This window comes from Apteryx rowi, unplaced genomic scaffold (genome assembly GCF_003343035.1).
Source record: "Apteryx rowi isolate R43461 unplaced genomic scaffold, aptRow1 scaffold_1, whole genome shotgun sequence".
Classification (NCBI taxonomy): domain Eukaryota; kingdom Metazoa; phylum Chordata; class Aves; order Apterygiformes; family Apterygidae; genus Apteryx; species Apteryx rowi.
This window is the reverse complement of record NW_020447196.1, coordinates 2217032-2235498: the sequence shown is the minus strand read 5'-3', so window position 1 is coordinate 2235498 and position 18467 is coordinate 2217032. Positions and strand designations below refer to the sequence as shown.

General features: G+C 35.6%; 1 protein-coding gene across 4 annotated transcripts in view; it reads right to left on the bottom strand.

Moving 5' to 3' along the window:
- Positions 1 to 18355, bottom strand: part of URI1 (URI1, prefoldin like chaperone) — a 44500-nt gene extending 26145 nt beyond the window's left edge. Inside the window, exons 1-4 of one of the 4 annotated variants that reach the window (XM_026058486.1) lie at positions 18056 to 18355; positions 12522 to 12687; positions 5459 to 5493; positions 428 to 506 (exon numbers count right to left, since the gene is read on the bottom strand). In XM_026058486.1, the coding sequence (XP_025914271.1) occupies positions 428 to 430 (3 nt within the window). In that variant the 5' untranslated portion in view covers positions 431 to 506; positions 5459 to 5493; positions 12522 to 12687; positions 18056 to 18355. Of the gene's footprint in view, positions 1 to 427; positions 5025 to 5458; positions 5494 to 12521; positions 12688 to 18055 lie in introns of those variants that run through there. The other 3 variants (XM_026058493.1, XM_026058501.1, XM_026058476.1) reach the window with 3 other exon arrangements.
- Positions 18356 to 18467: the final 112 nt, after the last annotated feature.

The window sequence follows — 18467 nt, the reverse complement described above, 5'->3', positions numbered from 1 at the left end:
AACAAAAGATTGTATGTCAGTGTGAAGATCAGTGAAACAAAAATTAGCAGCACCTTTTTATGTAAAAATCAATGTTCTAGGGTTTATTTCCATGAATTAGAAAACGCTATGGACACTTTCTTCTCAGGAAATGACTAAGTACCATAATTCAGTCATAATTATAGTTTTCTATACAATAGATTTACATATCAAACATGTCAGGTTTTGTGTTAGCATTTATGTCATCAGTTCTCAGGTGTCAGTAACATTATAATTTAGAGTGGAGAAAGGAGAAAGAAACAGAAGCAAAGGTTTAACTRTTATCATAATAAATGCAACATTATTAAGTACTATATGGCAACCTGAATGAACACCTCATTGCCAGTGAAGAAACCTGAGATACTRAAAATTTTAATCCATTATCTTGAATGAACTATACTATACATACCATGATATCATAAGACAGTTTATCAGGCAATGTACTGAGTCGTTCTTGAAGAGCCTCATAATCACTCTCCACCTTCTTCCTGTTGACAAATTCAAGTTGACTCAAATTCATATCTGAAGTAAAGAGTTAACGCTTTTCTGCTAGTAACTCAACAAATTATTTTATTCATAAACATACAGACTTAGAATAGATTAGTAACTTATTTCTAAAAGACTTTTGGGATGGCCAACACAATAGCTACAAATTATTTTATAATAATGTGTATTAATACAATAATAGCCACATTATTATTTTGGATTATGCACACATTTCTGAATCTGAAATTTGTATGACACAAAGGAAGAATCAGTTCCTTCACTGGGCTTTGGCATATCTCACTCTATGTTCAAGTTCAACAATTATACCACCATCAGTATTYAGAAGAATAACTGAAAATCCAGTTTATATTTTAGAAGAGGCAAATTCTTCAAAGTATTATTTTTCATAAAATATTCATGACTGATTTGGGATGACATAAATGGACAAAACTTTAATTCTGATTTTCATATGAACTTTTTGTTCTTACCAAGAGTCAACATTCCTCAGAGATCATTTGACCACTAAGATTCTGCACCCTCTTGAAATGCTGACAAGCAATATAAATGTGGAACATCCGTTCTACCGTTTCCTTATACAAAACGACATAGTAAGGGTCATACGCTAGGTGTTGCTATAGAAGACAGAAATGGCTTCATGAACTTGGACAGATTATTCCCATGGTAGATACCTGTCTCTTCAGAGAACTTTGCAAGATGCAGCATCTTAATTGCTACAGGGATTTTTCTCTCTGTTTAAAACAAACAGCTGTACTCCCTCTAAAAATCCTTCTTTGAAACACTTATTCTGCTGCAGAAAGTCTTTTTAATGGACAACTGTCATTTTGAAGACTGGCAGAAATCAGCTTCTACAGGAAGCATCAGGCATACAAACATCAAGTTCAATGATATTGTTTAGCTGTACCTCAAAATAGTATGTATACTATATACGGTACTAAATTCTGGAACAGAAGGCAACTGAAAGCACAGAGCAGCAGCACACTGAACAATGTTGACCCAGGATGCAAATTACAGGTTTTCTGAGGATAATTCAGAAAAGCAATGTATAAATTTGCTGAAAAGTAAATGTCGTAGTTGACAACACAACTCAAAATATTATCATTGATTTTCTTAAATCTTCTTCTTAGATTCATAAGTAAAATGAAATCTTCTTTGGCATTCATTATGAAATATTGTATGATACTCCAATGTTTGGTCTGATGTGCACCCACGGTTGAACTTTGCTATAATTACACTGAATTAAGCCAGCAGTATTTCATATATTAAGTTGCTGAACTTGTCCTGAACAAAAAATTTAGAATTTTAAATCACTCAGACACTAAAACTGTATTCCACATAATTAATTTACAAAAGATGCTTGCTTCTTCTTTGGTTTAATGGTTGTTCAGTTTCTCCAAGCCATTTTGCGCAAGTTTTTCTAATCATTGACCACATGAAAGTGAAAATATTACTCACTACCTTCAAAGAGGAAGGCCAAACTCATGAATAGCACAAAATTCATTGAGATGCTTGGAGGGAAAGCAATATAACAATTTGTTGTCAATAACAAGTATTAATTACTTAATAATAATATTTACAGAATCCAATCTTTGCCTCACAGAGATCTGTATTTTCAGAGAAATGGACAATGATGTAGTCATACTAACTTACTATTCCTCAAAACAAATGTTGATTTTTGGGGAAGGAAATTTTTAAAAAGCAGCATGGAAGATGTGGGAAGAATGCAAGAATTCGTGCTTCTAACTAGATTTTTTGGAATAACATTCCTTGAGAGAACTGCCTGAAGATCTCTCATCTGCCCCTCCCCCCCCCAAAAAAAGTCAGCTTATTGAACAAATCCCACTTGCTTTCTTTAAAAGGGAGGGAAATCTGACTGAACAAACCTTAGACAACATGCATAGGCTGTCATTAGAAAGAGAAGGCCTTTCTTGCCGCGCTTTGCCTGTTTGGTTAATATGATGACTAGAGAACTTTAAGTGATGTTAAAAAAAAAAATTTTTTTTTTTTTTTTACAAGTCCAGACTGAGGATTTTCTTTTTTTTTAGTCAAGTATCTACTGCAAAACCAAGACTTAAAACTCAATAAAGACACTATATTTTATACATTTCAAGCATCTAAAGTAATTCTGCAATCTGTAGGGAACTTCAAAGATTATGGCTATGGGAGTTTGAAAGGTTACTGTGTTTATTTTGATGCTATCCTGCTTTTTTGATAAATGATTATGCATTTGAAAACTTTTCATTTTAATTGAAGAATAAGCAGTCAGATATACAGCATGAGATCAAACCTGCTGGTTTTGGACCAACCAGAAATGTGGCCAAAAGTGAAAATCATCTTACATGGAAAAACGGAAAAAATAAAGTACTCACTAAAAAACAAACAAACAAAAACCCCATACTGAAGGCTTTTTCCATGGATCAAATACAAAGAAAAGACTCCACAGGAAAAGAACAGTATGAAAAATAAATGTTCTCTCCCTTTGAAGCAGTATTAAAAACTCCCATCATTTCATGGCTGGAAGTCACTCTACATTTATAAGATTTCTTCATTTATCTGAGAAGAAGATAGTGCCGTTAAGGTCCAACTGCTGCCTGTTACTGAATAATCTGATTAGGGTACAGCAGAAATCACTTGCTTCAAATACAGAAGGATTCTATTGCCCCACTTCATCACATTTTCTACTCTGGTAATCTTTGGAAGCAGACTTTCTTATGTGGTTATCCACCCTTCCATGGGAGCAAGGCCAATGGAAAGAACACTTGGGAAAGAGCAAAATATGTTTCTTTTTTCAGTGGAACTACTGCCTTTTACTGATCAAATTTCTACCATGGGAATTTCTGAAAGTGCAGACACATCCTGAACTGGGCCACTGAGATAAAGAAAATTAAAATCAATCAATTTCATTAATTGACCTCGGACAGCCTTACTTAAGGAAGGAAGCTGCCCTCCCTCTTCATCTACAGCACATGATTACGTGAGTTCTTGGGTACGCCAGTAGCATGCTTAGCTGCTATATACAACTAAGAATGCAAGTGAACAGTGAGAATAAATACTTCATACGGGGACTCCATTTTTAAAAATGTTCCTAGAAAGGTAAATACTATGCCTAATCTCATACTGGACCCATTATCAGATTCATGGCTTTGAAAATATACTTTTTAAAAGTTTACTACACTGAAAAAAGAAAAAATATTTTAATGGAAATGTATTGAAGTTGGACATGTACTGTTATTTACCTGATTCTATTTAGTTTTATTCTGGATCACTGACTACTTAGAAGGTCTTATACGAACAAACTATTCCGCTGAAACAAGAGCACTCAGCTCTTGCACAATCAGGATCTAAATACGGATACTAAAATTTAAGTTAATTTTTCCAGAATAAAAATTGTATGGATGCTCTATAAACAGCTTTTCTACATAAAAATATATCAGTAACTCAAATTTTCTTTTAGACATTCCATGCAAAACCTGCCCAAATTCAGGGGTCATGGCCAGAGTTTGTTCAAAACCAAGCGCACAAGCAACCCCTCTTTCCACAGTCAACCCTCCCACCTCATTCTACAGACCTCAGCCTTTTCTATAAAAGGAAATGAAAATAGTTACAATAGTTTCCAAACTTTTAAAGATTTGTTTGATTTTTTAAAGATTTCTGTCAATTAGCTTATTTCTGAAAAATAATATCTCTTAGTAAAAGAACGTACATGCAGAATTTCACACTATTCCAAATTGGTATGGACACTGCATAAACTCCTGAAAAAGTATGCGTATTATGGAAATTCTGACTGACTTAACTACAGCAGCACCAGCAGGCACTTCAATAATATTTCCCTTATTGAAAATTAATGCAGTGTCTGAATTTTAAACATAAATGAAACATATTAGTTTTAGATTATTTTTTGCAAGCCAATAGTCAGAATTTAATATGATGATGTGTATAGATTGCCTTGATTTTTTTCCTCTTATCCAGTGCTTGCAGCCTATGTGCATTTAAACTAAAAACATTTGATACACACTAAATATAAATTATTTGCTTGGAGATCTTTCAGGCATGAAGAAAAAGCCTCTTAAAATAAATTTAAAATATTATATGCTTGATGGTGTATAACCGAAGGTTTAATCTCACCACTAAAGGGGCAGTTGCTGTGATTCTGCAATAACCCTGCAGACAATAATCAAGACGGCTCCTGTTGTTCTCTCAGTAAAATCATGGTAAACACAGCATGGATATATTGTAATTTGATATCTGTAAGATCAACTGTTATATCTCACAGTAACTCATAATGTATGATTTCATTCACCATTAAATGTACATTTTCCTCAGATGCCATACAAAACTATTATTTACTAAGCATGTTTTCTATTAACTATAGATTACCAACAGAGAAAAAAAAGTGTCCAGAGATAATTTTTTACACAACAAATCATTTCTTTCTAAGCTTTATACACTAAAGTTATATACTTGGGGGGGCAGGGCAGATGGGGGAGGAACAACAGGGAAACATTACTTTCACTTTACATTTTAGTACATGTGGGAGAAAAAAGCAAAAATTTCCCTACCTGCTCACAGTTAAAGAGAAAACAGCTAAAATAATTATTTCCACACTGGGAATACCTTTTCACCAAACAGGCAAATTCAGCATCATCCCACAAGGTTACTTGGGGAAAAATGACAAACAAGAAGGGTATTTAAAACAGAAGTATAAACACTAAGGTTTGGTGTATTTGTGAGTTAAAACAACAGTACTGGTGGAAAACATATATACTTTAGAGAGAACTAACTGCAATAATTCTGAGCTGTCTCAAACTATAAACCGCTAAACATGCTAGTAGAATTTGGCTAACATTAGAATAAATAATAGGACAGTAACTTTACTAAAATATAAGTAGGTTACTCATTAGTATTTTAGGCATGTAATCAAACATTTTTCACTTACCAGTGCTGGATTTTTTCTTGGCAGCTAGTGACCACCTGTCATTAAAACAGATAACTACTCATGAAAAAAACAAGGCTAAGCACATAGCTGCAATGTCAATGTATCAGAAACTAGAACAGTAGCTTTACAGATTTGGTGGTGTCTCTATATGCATTTTTATTTGTCAGTACAAAGGCATGTGAATGGTAGTTCTTAAGCTGCACACTTTATCATACACTAATGCAGACTGATAACCACAGAACAAATTACAGCTTTTCAGTTCATATTTTGGTACAATACCTGCTCCATAACTATTAGGTGACACACGATACAAGATAAGTAGTATTTTCTGTAATCTGCAGATCTATTTTCAGTGTTATATGCTTGCAGAATAAGAAAACAATATAAATTATAACAAGACATCAGTGTAACATCCATACTCACTCATTAGAAAAACAAAAACAAAAGAACCCCACAGCACCAAAAACATTTTTCCTTTATCAGTACATCTACAAATGTTTCTACTAGCAGCTTTATTCCAAAAAAGCACAAATGAATTTTGCAGTGTTTAAATGCAAGGACATTTGACGCCATTAYAGGCTGTTGGCTTCCTTTCTGTTCTTTCTGGGTGCCAAAAAAAATGAAGTTTTAATCTATTTCACCTTTTTTTATGCCATAAGCCTTCCCAAGACATCAAAAATAACTTACAAAATAAAGCACATTGTTAAAATGAAATATTTTTCTTTTTTGAACTCTATTTTTTAGACTATGTGGATATAGCAAACAGCCAAGATGCTGAAACCTGTGACCATCTCTGCTATAATTACGTGGAAATCTTGTGCTTCAAAACATATTCTGATTTCCGAATAACAGTTATCAAAAATACAACAATTTCATTCAATTACATGAAATGCAATGAAGCTATGAGGTAATTAAATATGTCTAGACGTCTTCTCAATGTAAGTATTTTTCAGATTTTTTTTTCCAAAATTTGATTTTCCTATAGCCAAAACAATGCTAACATTTGAAAGCAATTAATGAGAAAATTTGCAGAGAAAACAATAACATACATTCAAGTCCCACTGAAATCACTGGAGCAGATAATTTTTTTTTTTTAAACAACAGAATGAAAGACAATTTTTTTTTTAAGTTAGCATATGTGCAGCTAGTACAGAACAGATCCCAGATCTTGTACTTTTTACTCATACAGGAGCAAAAAAATAGGACTACTTTGTAAGCTAATAATTCTTTAAACAGAACTAAGTACTTAAAGAAAAAGGATCAGCTCTGCATTTGTGGCTGCACTATTTCATAATCCATCAGGAAATCTGGCCAGGTAGCTTGTCCCGCTTAAGCCAAGTTTAAATTTATCATTTGCTTTAAACTCCTATAAATCAAATTTCTGTATTTTCCTTAATGTGCAAGCTAACTATTTTTAAGGTTCAGAGTAGAGATACAGACTTCTACAGGATATAAATTCAGAAATCTAATTCATACTATTAATGTTAGGCCCATTTTAAGAGTAAAGTTTCCCTACAAGGTATAAATCATACAGAGCAGCAACATTTCATAACAATGCTAACATACAATGGAGTAGAACACTAACAAATACAAGAGTCAGAGAATATTCTATCAACGTATTTCATTCTTTCAGATTTGGTGGTGATAGCAAAGTACACAACATAATTAAGTGCACAAAAATGTTTATGAAATCCTTTAAGAAAGTTCCAGTTTAATTGCCCTATTAAAGATGAAGATGGAAAAAAAGACAGGAAGCTTTCCATTCCCAATACATGACTTTCCATGCATGAAGTGAGCTAAAAGCACAAAAAGAAAAGCCCTGCAAACCATAAGAGCAGCATGTTCATTAACCTCTACATGATAATCCTTTCATAGCTGCATATTAACTAGTTACATATTCATAATCATTTACATTATTTAGAGGACCTTCTATGAAAATTTTCAGGCTATATCCATTAGCTACAATGTTAAAGGTTACAGAAGATAGTCTACTTAATGTTTCCAGGAAGCTTTTTTTAATTAGTAAATATGTAAATTCGGCACATATGCTTTTTATGTTTTCAAAAAATAGTCCATCAGTAAAGCAGTATATGGGCATATGCTGTTTCCATCACCCTTTATCCCCTTAAAAAAAAAAAAAAAAAATCAATAGCACCAATCAATTTTAATTTAATTCTTCTTCTTTGATATAATCTCTCTTGAAGGGATACTAAAGGGTGGAACCAATAACAAACCTTTTCATTTCAGTGGCCAGGATAAAATGAGACCTTCTACAGAAGGGCTAAAATATACCACCTTAAAAATGTTTCAGTTTGCATTTCTAGGACTGAACTCTTATTAAAAAAAAAAAAATTTTTTTTTGCATATATCCTTTATTAGGTCAGTCGCACTGTTTGGATAACAACTGGTTTTATCAGAGCAAAGAAACAAATAGATAAATATATAAACAAATCTTTGATTCTTTGCCTTTAATCAAACACAAAGAAAATCATTAGTCCATCTTCCACACATAATTTATATCTAGAGCTACAATTAAAGAAAGAAAACTCCTTTCAGGGTAAATAAAATAAATCACCTGTTCATTTAAGTTTAATTTGTCTAGACAGCTAGCACCACCAACAATGCATTACTTTTAAGACACTATAGTAAAAGTGGTATCAATAAATTCTGAATTCTTCCCTTCTAGGCATAATAATATATGAATTTGTGAATGAATGAGGTTATCAGTAGTTTATTTGCATACTAAAATAGTTATTAAACTACTCTTGCAGCAAGCTTAACATTAYCTAATTATGGGTCCAGTTATCCAAACAGGATCCACTGGTACAAAATACATTCCATATTCTTAAAAGAAAATAAATGGGCAAATATCCTGTTTCCCTCCTTTTCTCTAATAGTAATTTGTTAAAATTTAATATTTCTCAAGATCCTGATTCAACGGAAATGTACCTGATTTCAGAAATGCTTGTTAAAACTCAGTTGGAGCGGAAAGCATGCAACCTGCTTGAAGGTTTACCTCCAGCAGGTTTTGGTTTACTTAAGGCTACTTATCTTTTTGGGTAGCCACAAGGGGGCATCATCCTGTGAATTTCCTTTCTAAGTACAGTTGCTAAAAGACTGCATTTTTGTGTGCTTTTAATTTAAAATGTAATTCCTTCTTGATTAAAAACCAAACACTTAAAGTAGGAGATTAGATGTTGGTTCTGCTCTCATTATTACTATTTTGAGCTATTTAAATGCAAGTTTACATTATTGTTTTTAGGGAAGCTATTGTTTCCGAATTTAACTGGTCCTCCCAAATTCCCTATTGCAATTGAGATGAAGTAGTAAGTGGCTAGCTCACAACTCTGGGTGAGTAGCCACAGCAAGTAAAATATTTTTTAAACCTCTAGTATATATACTTGACATTATCAACACCTATCTATGCAGCAATTTTAGTATCAAAGTAATATATGTATTTAAGTATTAATAAATATTAACATTTAAGTATTAAACGTTAAAATAAGTACAGCAAAAAAGAGGAGCAGGAAGGATTCGTTTCAGAGCTGTGATTCACTTTCTAGGTATCCTACAGTTCAGTGTGCCAGTCCTAACACAGGATAGTTTGCAGGCTAATGGGACAAAAATCACCCCAAAACAATTCATACCATACAGCTAAAGACATTGCTAGCTGTCTGAATGCAGGATTCCCTTTTCTCAGCTGTACTTTCTCTTTCCCATCTACCAATGTTCCATTTTCTCTGGGATATCCCATCTAAAGAGGTCAAAACACTTCCCATGCATTAATTAAAGCGCACAACACTTTTCCATAGCGCACTGGTTTTATAGACTGAGCAACTGAACCAATAACACTGGTCAGGGACAGAACTAGAAACAGAAGTCAGATCTTACAATTTAACAACCACGCAGTACAACRTACACTGTACAATGTTTTGTTGGGAATATGTGAAAAGGATGCTGTAACACGAAGCTGATTCTTATCTGTACCTGCCTATGGGTCTCTAATCTGCTCCCCATTACTGTATGCATACTTGCTACCTTTCCTCAGCAGGTCCTCCCCTGGATGTACAAGCACATCACATTCTTCCACTTCATTTTCTTCTTACCTGTTGCTTCTGCACGTGCCCCATATCTAACAGCTCAATATAATGCTCTGTGGTGTCTCTGATCATTCAGGTGGTGCACAAACAGTTCTGCTCCCTTCCCAGATGCAAGACTACTTGATTTTATTTAGGTAGTTCTCTAAGCTAGAGCGCATGTATGTGAATGTCTCTACTAAGCAGCTGCACTGCCTACAAAGGTGATGCTTTTAAGCACACCGTGAAAGTACTTCTTATCTATTTCTTATATATTCTGAACAGCGATAAAGCAAGCTGCTAAGTCAGAATTTTATTTATGTCTCAGCTTGGGAAAAGCTATGAACAACAGAGCTGGTATTGGAGTCACATGTAAATAGTTTAGGGTACCAATGCTAAATCTGCTGTACTTGAATCACACACAGTCATGTTCAAGATGCAAGAAACAGAAACTGTTATTTTTAGGATGAAAGTTAATTTCAGTAGGTGAAAATAAGAAAGTATCATCAGATTAGGAAAAATTCCTAACTGAATGAGAGGGGATCTCCAGGCTTGTGGGTCTGAATGTGCAAATACTCAGCATGTGCAAAAAAACAAAAGTTTCCTTTTAAACAAATTGCTAGTTAGGCTTCTAAGAGGCCAAACGTGTGACGTTTCTACAAGCATACTTGTATCATTTGCTTCAAAACTGTGGCTCACAATCTGGTTGATCTTCTGAAATTAGAAGTCAGGGACACAGATCTAATCCCAGCTCTGATYCCACTTCTTCTATATGGCCTTGAGCAAATCACAACCTCTCAGTCTACATTTCTTCATCTGCAAAATGGGGATAATAGTATTAACCTACCCACCTCAGAGTGTTTAATGATGATTAATTAATGTGAGAAAAGCACTCTAAAGATGTAAGAGCACTATATAAGTGATAAAGCATTATTTACCACTTGAAAAGTAATCTGAATAAAATCAGATATGCAAGTAATTTGTTTACATGTAGCAATAATATAATTTGTAACTATTTAATCTTGAATTAGTCTCACTTTAAACATCCCTTTCAATCACATTTCCAGTTACTTAGGGAAAAATGACAGTATGGAATACTTTTTGTGGAAGCAGAGCAAGTAATGAGGAGGTAATTAAAGTAAGGGTCTAATAAAGTCTAAAACCAATGATTTGCCTTCAGGATACTGTCTCTGCCATTTGGGACTGTGCAAAGATCTCAGTCTTGACCTTGGTTCTGTTGTTCARAACCTTCCAAGAACTACAATAAAAACATATGCCAGTTTTCTGAAATGAGAATCCATGTTTACAAGGCTCATGATAAATCCAAGCTAATTTCCACTACTGACCTAATTAGGATGACTCCAACTCTCCAGAGTTCAATTGCTTAACTTTGCACATGCAAGTATTTACTTCAATTGATAAACACACATGAGCTATCTCCATCTACAAACATTTGCAGTATCAAGACCCACTACGCCATTCTGCTAATATGCATGAGATTTCTCTGTCGCACCCCAAAACTAAGTTTACTGATAACTAGTTCACAACATGACTTTACATTACAGAAGAACACTAATGGGTAATCAAATATTTCATCATCTCTTGGCAACAAGGATGTAACGCCATGTGCAAAAAAACCCCAACATTTAAAAAGAATTTTTGTTTTTTCCTCTAGAAAACCACGTAGTACTCCCCTGAAACACAGTAATAATTGATGGAAAAAAGACAGAATTAACATTTGCACAATTGTTTTTCCTAGTGCCCCAATTTTCAATCAAAAACCAAAAGAAAATTATTATAAGTTCTTCAGTCTGTTAGCATACTGTGTGATCTAACGGAAAAGGAAGAAAGCATTTTTGAGCTCTCATATTCATTTATTAAGCCATATTACTGAAAAACACTACATATCAAACTATTTACATAAATATCACTTTGGGTGGATTTTTTTTTTTTTTTTTTTTTTTTAAGAAATGTGTTTGGAAAGAATATTGAAGGAAAGGGGAGACCAAAAGAAATTCTAATCATGGCAAACACTTTTCTAAAGGGGAAAAAAAAATCTTCCTACTTAAAAATATAATCACAATTTTTACTTCTCTCTATAGCAAAACAAATGGAGATTTAATATTTTTGTATTAATTGTCCACACACAACTGACTTTCTCAGTTTTCTAAAAAAATTCATACATAATTATTGTTTTTCAGTATATTAGACCTAACTTCTGACTGAAATGATTTTTGTGAGCTTAAAAATTCTACTTGAATTGTCACAGAATTATAAAGCAGACAAGAAAATGTCTCATCTCTTATTTGCCAACTGTGAAATTCTGCCCCCTTAGACTATTTCCTGTGCAATCACTGTGTGGTTATAGGTCACGTAGACAAGTGACTTACTGCTACCCTGCAGTAAGTCGACATATGCACACATGAGCCCRGTAGCCCACTCTGATAGCCAGACAAGCAGTGTCACATTACATGACACAGCACCTTTTTCCTTGCTTTCAACCATGAGCTCCTAACACCAGTTTTGCTGTTTGTCAGATCCCTCTGAGAGCCATTTCAAATCACAAAAGCAGCAAAAAAAAAGAAGAATCCAGCAGGAAGTTTTCTGCTAAATTAGCGAGTTCAATTAGCTCTGAACCAACAGAACTGAGAAAGGGAGGAACAAATTGGAGTGAGGTCTTGTTTTTCCCTGGTAGTAAGTCAGTATCCATGTCATGTAACTTCATTTTAAGGCAGAGCTAAGGAACTCCTTTTAGCTTACTTCAGGTGAATATATTCATGTGGCTATACCATACAAGCTAGCTCAGATACCAAGACAGCAGTATACTAATGTAAGCATTAAACTAGCATGACCTAACTTACCAAACATCTTATGCAGGTTTTGCAAGCTTTGATGTAGTCTGTGTTGAAACAACTACACTGCCAGCAATACCCAAGTTAACTAGTTTAAAATGTACATGAACCGTGGCAACTGCCACATAGACATACCTTTAGGCTGTGGTTCAACGTTCAACAGCAGTTCTGAGCAAAATAGTCATCAATCCCTCCCTGTCTCCAGCTACTCAGTTCCATCATCTTATTCTTCCAACCCCCGCACACTTGGCTGGCAAAGACATTTGTGCTGCTGTACAATCAGCCAGATTAGGGAACTCCACTGGCCGAAAAATAATGCAGAAAAAAACAGAAGCAAAAAATGAACAATGAAGTTTGTTTTTAAGATGGATCCCAAGCCGTGTCACAAACGCACCACTCTAAATTGCTCAAAGATGAACAAGCAGTCACCAAAAAAAAAAAAAGAGATTAAAAAGTTGTTCACCAAACTAAAATCATCTCCTTCCTGGATAATTCTTATCATCATAAAAGAAATTCATCTCAGAAAAATCTTCAAACGTCTTGAACAAGGGACTGAGACTGTTCCTCGCACTGCTCTGACTTGGTCGCAGCATAGCCACAGCTCAAAGAGGCACCATCACTGGCTCTCCGTCTCCCGTCACATTCGTGCTGACATCTGACACTCCTATTTTGGCTTGAACTACTGGATTCCACTTACCACACAGCAATGTGACCACAGGTGCTGGTACAGAAGAGGTGAATGAATTCACCCTTTTTATGGCAGTCAGCTCTTCAGCCAGCTTAAACTGAGAGTGAAATTGCAGCCTAAGGTAAGAGGCTTAGAGGAGGACACAACAGCTTCCATAGTTTTTTTTTGTCATTATGCATTTCTTCTACAAATTGCACATTTCTACAGTATAAGAATTAAAATCTAGATTTTTGTTTGTCTGGTAATTTCTTTATATCAGTCCAAAGTAGCTATTAACTCCACAGAAGTGGAGATATTCTCCAATTCAAGCAAATCTTCTGGAAACTCGGGGCTATTATAATGGTTCCTAATCCCACTACCTTTTCTTGTCCTCACTGGAGGGAATGCGACCAGAGGAAAAAGTGAAAAACTGGGGTGTCCTGATGCACGAGAAACCCCCAGATGCTAGCAGTGACATTGTCAGCACAAGTGAAGCACAGCTGTCTTGACACTGCCATACTTTAAACTAAAGACAAGACTTGTGGCTGGCTAGCCCCACAGCTGAAGGGAGATTACACGCACAATAGTCTCTGCTTCACTACATCCCACCTGAACTTCATTAAACACAGCCTTGATACAGTCCAGGATCTGGCTCACTGGACTGTGGTTAGTTGGGGAGAGGGACCACAAAAATACAGCAATTGCACACTGCAGCGCTGCGCTCTGCAGATACACAAAGCCTGCCTTTATCTGCTGCTTGCCCTGAGACCCCCACTGACCAACACTGGCTTTCACAGGGGTTCATCCAAGTGCACTACCTCCCGAACAGCTGATGTGTCCTATTGGCCCACTCTGAAAAACTGAAGTATTAGTGTAGCAGCTGCACTGAGGATGTCAAGATGGCACGCTCTGACCTAGCATATCTTTTTACAAGACTGGAACTTCAAATTAAAACAGAATACAATTTTGCAGTCTCAAAGGAGGAAAGAAATACATGAGATAACGGGTACCCAAGTCATTCTGAGAAGAGCAATTATGCCCATAAACTTACAGAACAGAGATCTACAAAGATGCTAAACATRCTAAAAATGATTGCCAAACAGTACTCTGGTCATGGTATTTACTGACGTAATCTGTAGAGGACTACAGGAGCAGCACAATTTAGCAACATTTAAATTTTGTGGTTGTAACCACACATATACATTTTAGTTACTGATGAGGCAAGGACACATACAGACTTGCCCACTCTAGAAAAAAGGCAACACTCTTTAAACTCTTTTGTGAATGGTTTGACTTCATAGCATTTCATTACTATAGAAATATAATTTAAGATGTGTTAATTTATTTCACAGTTCTTGACACTCTGTAAGCTGGTGGATATTTAATTCATATTACTAAGAGCATAGACAAATATTGCTACCCAACAGTTACCAGAACACTGACTGAAAAAGTAAGAGAGATGATCAAKTAACACTGCAAGAACAACAACTCTTACATGTGAAAGCTTCAGTCTTCCAGATAATGACTGRATTTGTCCTTTTACTTGAGGGCAGCACATGAGAAAAGATTTTTGGAATCCACTAATACAAAAAAAGCACTGGATAGGGTGGAGTCGATGTCATCACAAATTTCTGAAGTGTTAATTGTTCAGGGACCTTTTAAAAAAGAGTGTATCAAATGGAGTTTCAGACACTGTTAACTTTCCTCAAATAGCTAGTGTGGGAAGTGAAGTCCTACTGCACCGGAATCTCATACTCTTCCTCTAGAGTCCATTAACTTGTATGCAGGCGGAAAGAAGTACAATACCCTGAGAGACACTACCCTGGAAACCACGCTGAATCTCATCCTTTGAGTCTGCCAGCAAACAGCTCCCGTTGCTCTTGCACCAGTGGTGCAAGACCCTACTCAGCATCACTGCTTTTTTTCTGACTGTAGGTACTGCTTTAAAACTGTCAAGTTCATAATACAGGTATTATTTGAAAAAGACTTAAGCAGAAGCAGACAGCCACTGGATTAATTCATACAGGAAGATGAGAAAACATAATAAAAGAATGTAAGTTTAGGATTCTGTATTTTGTTTCCCCATAAACCCTTCAAGTTGTTTAACTGCTAAAAAATTGTAAGTTCCCCGGACCTTGCAAATAATTTGGAAATTAAAGATCACACAATTAAATTCATAAAAATTAAGAATCTGCCATAATATGCAATGGCCAATGAGTTACCATAATAGTTATATTAAACCTAATTGTGCTTTGTTGTCATGATAAGTGACAAGAAAGTCACTTCCCTGTCCTAATTTTACTAAAAGAAGAAAAAAAAAAGTCAGTGCAAATCCCCCCCCCCTAAAAAAACCCTGTATTGACAAATAACATTGGAATCTTTTAGATTTTCCAAGCCTAGGTTTGCACTCTACAAATGTCTCTTGGGTCTAATCAGTTCTGTAATGTCTTCCATTATGCATATCTTCATTGCATTGCTCAGAAACTACAGAACATATCAGCCCATTGTAAATTCACTATCTACAGAACTCTTACCAAATCATACAGATTCAACTGGTCAACTTCCTATCAGTTAGTAATCCCAATCTTTTTGATTGTAGGAATAAATGTATATAAAATATTATGTTTAAATTCAGGTTCTATTGTATGAGAATCCACCTATTTAAATATTCATTTTATAATTCCTGTACTAACTTGCAATAGATTTAGCACAATATTTTCAGCTAACATATATTRCTTTTGCAAGTAATCCATGATACATACATTATATTCTTCTTACAGAAATATCCAAAACTTTACGCAGGCACGGTGCTTCCAATGATGGTCTTTATCATGAAAATTACAAGATATTCCTCTATAATTTATCCCCAAGATACACGTTCTAAGTCATGTTTTTATACAAAGTGCCTTTAGTGGGAGCACTGAAAATTGCTTTTAACAGTTTGGTCTTACTATCACCACAAATTAACAAGATGAAATCTGTCCAACAGACAAGCAGTCCTAAACAAGAATTAAAATTACTTTTCACCAGGGGTCCTAAACCTGGAAGTTGCAGCTTGAATCAGATTAAAGATAGAAAGTCATGAACATCCTGTTCTTTAATATTTTTAAACAGGAAGGAAGCCTCAGTCAGGATGTTCTCCAGAGCAGCTCTTTAGCACTTAAAAACTCAAATCCATGGCTAAACTATGGTTGTACAATAGCTTAGATGTTAAAACAATCAATTGTGATTCAAATACTATCTTTAATTCTGCAGACAGATAATTTGGCAGATGCGTTTCACTACTACACTAAAGGTTGCTTTCAGACTAACGGAAATAAATAGGTTTCTATTTATTTAATTAAACGTGACTGGGATAGAACAATATCACATTAATTAAAAGAAATATATGCACCTGCTTTAATCCCAGCACATACAGACAGAGTTCTGACTAAATAACTTTACTATTTGTTATGATGCTCACACTGGTGATTACCAGTTTACCAGCGTACTGGATAACTAATTCTCCCTCTCTTGTGCTGAGACCAAAACATGAGCCTTCAACTTCAGTAATTTTGTAAGAAAAATATGAATCTCCGAAAAGAGGCAGCTGAAATGAAAAGACCTCCTCCATCTTAAAATACAATATTTTCATAACTGAAAATACTGTTGTAATCCAATTATATATATTCATTGCATAGAGAGAACGTCTACTATATCTTCATCATGACACTCCATTGTAACCAAGATTTGTAGTTCTTTAGTGTAATTTCATATTGAAGCTGAAGTGTTCAATTTTTTTTAGACAATTTGCAGAAATTATGTAAAGTTTCCCTATGATAAAATATAATGTTGGTACATCAGCCTAACAGAGGCTTAATTAATGGTCTCCTGGGCCTCTTTTCCACTGGATCAGATCTGTTTAAGAAGAGTCTTGCTTACAGAGGGATCTTACCATGAACCGGGAATAATTCTATGTGGTTATGACAGACATCCACTTACACATTAGGCCCAACTGACAATAATGTACCAGAGATATTATTCTTCACCAAATTCTACCACCTTGAAAATTAACTGAATCTGTCAAAGTTGACAGGTTGCTATCACCAATTACCGGTATAATAGGTTACTATCCATACAGAATGGACTGTACAGATTATTCCAACAGATCCTCTTACCGTTCATCCACATTAATGGTCAGTTGATTAGGCAGATCTTTTAGTAATCATCTAGTCTACTATTCAGAAGCAGATACCTTTTTGTACCCAATATTCCAGACAAGGCATGTGATTTACGTCCTACACGCATTCAGTTTCCTTACTCTTAATGAAAGCAACAGTTGACAAAGCAATATACAGTGAAGAGAGTGTGAAGTTTTCCTTTATAACTGGGGAGCTCTTATGTATATCTTCCAAGCAGCTTTAAAATGTTTACTAGTATGAGAAAAATAAACAGAAAGATTGAAAAGCATGCAGACTGTGGGCAAATATCTATTTGTGCCAGTGATGTATCAAATACGACCATGAGTTCCATACTGAAAGACACCTGTACTCACACAGAACTCGCTGCAAGACTGGGACTTTAAAAAGAAAACAAAAACAAAAAAAACCCCACCACTACCTAAATTGCCAGGGCCTACTCATGTTAGATCATGAATGTAATCTGCAGAAAGAGGGATCTCAAATTTTGTACTACAGCCAAATACAGAATCAGCTTCCAAAATCTGAGGAAGCATTTTTACAGAAGACACTTGATAGTTTGGCTTTTTCAAAGCCACTGCAAAAGTAATTGATTTTTTTAAAGACAAGTCATGAACAATTAATTTTTGATGAACTAACTTTTCAAGGTGGCCCATGAGCTCAAACAGTTCATGGACACCAGCAGGGCCTTGTACAGGCCTACCTGCAGGACTGAGTGTTATAAACACATCTAATTACACCTCTAAATAAAAATAGAACAAAGAAAATTGAGGACAAAAAATACACGTTAAAAATATAGCTGTGCGCATAGCCATAATACTTACTTTACTTTAATGGTATGTGGTACACATTATAGCAAGCATTTATACAGCAGATTGTAATGACTCCAAAGGTGCATGAGGGAACACATAGGTCTCTTCAAAACTTTCACCGCAATTATTATTCTGATATTTTATTTTTATAATGACGTTTTGGCAACGTCACAGTGACGAAAAAAGCAGAACTAAAAACCTAGTCAGTGCCCAGCTTCACACCTGCGGATGCCCTTTGCCCACGTGCTGCCGCCAGCAGGGGAGAGCGGCCCGGGGCTGCGCTGCTCTGCTCTGCTCGGCGAGGCCCGGCCCGGCCCCGGGGCTGCTCGGCGAGGCCGCACCAGGCCCGCCGCTAGGCCGCGGCCCGCCGGGGACTAACGGCCGCCCCCGCCGGCCTCCACGGCCGCCCGTGACGTCAGCGCCG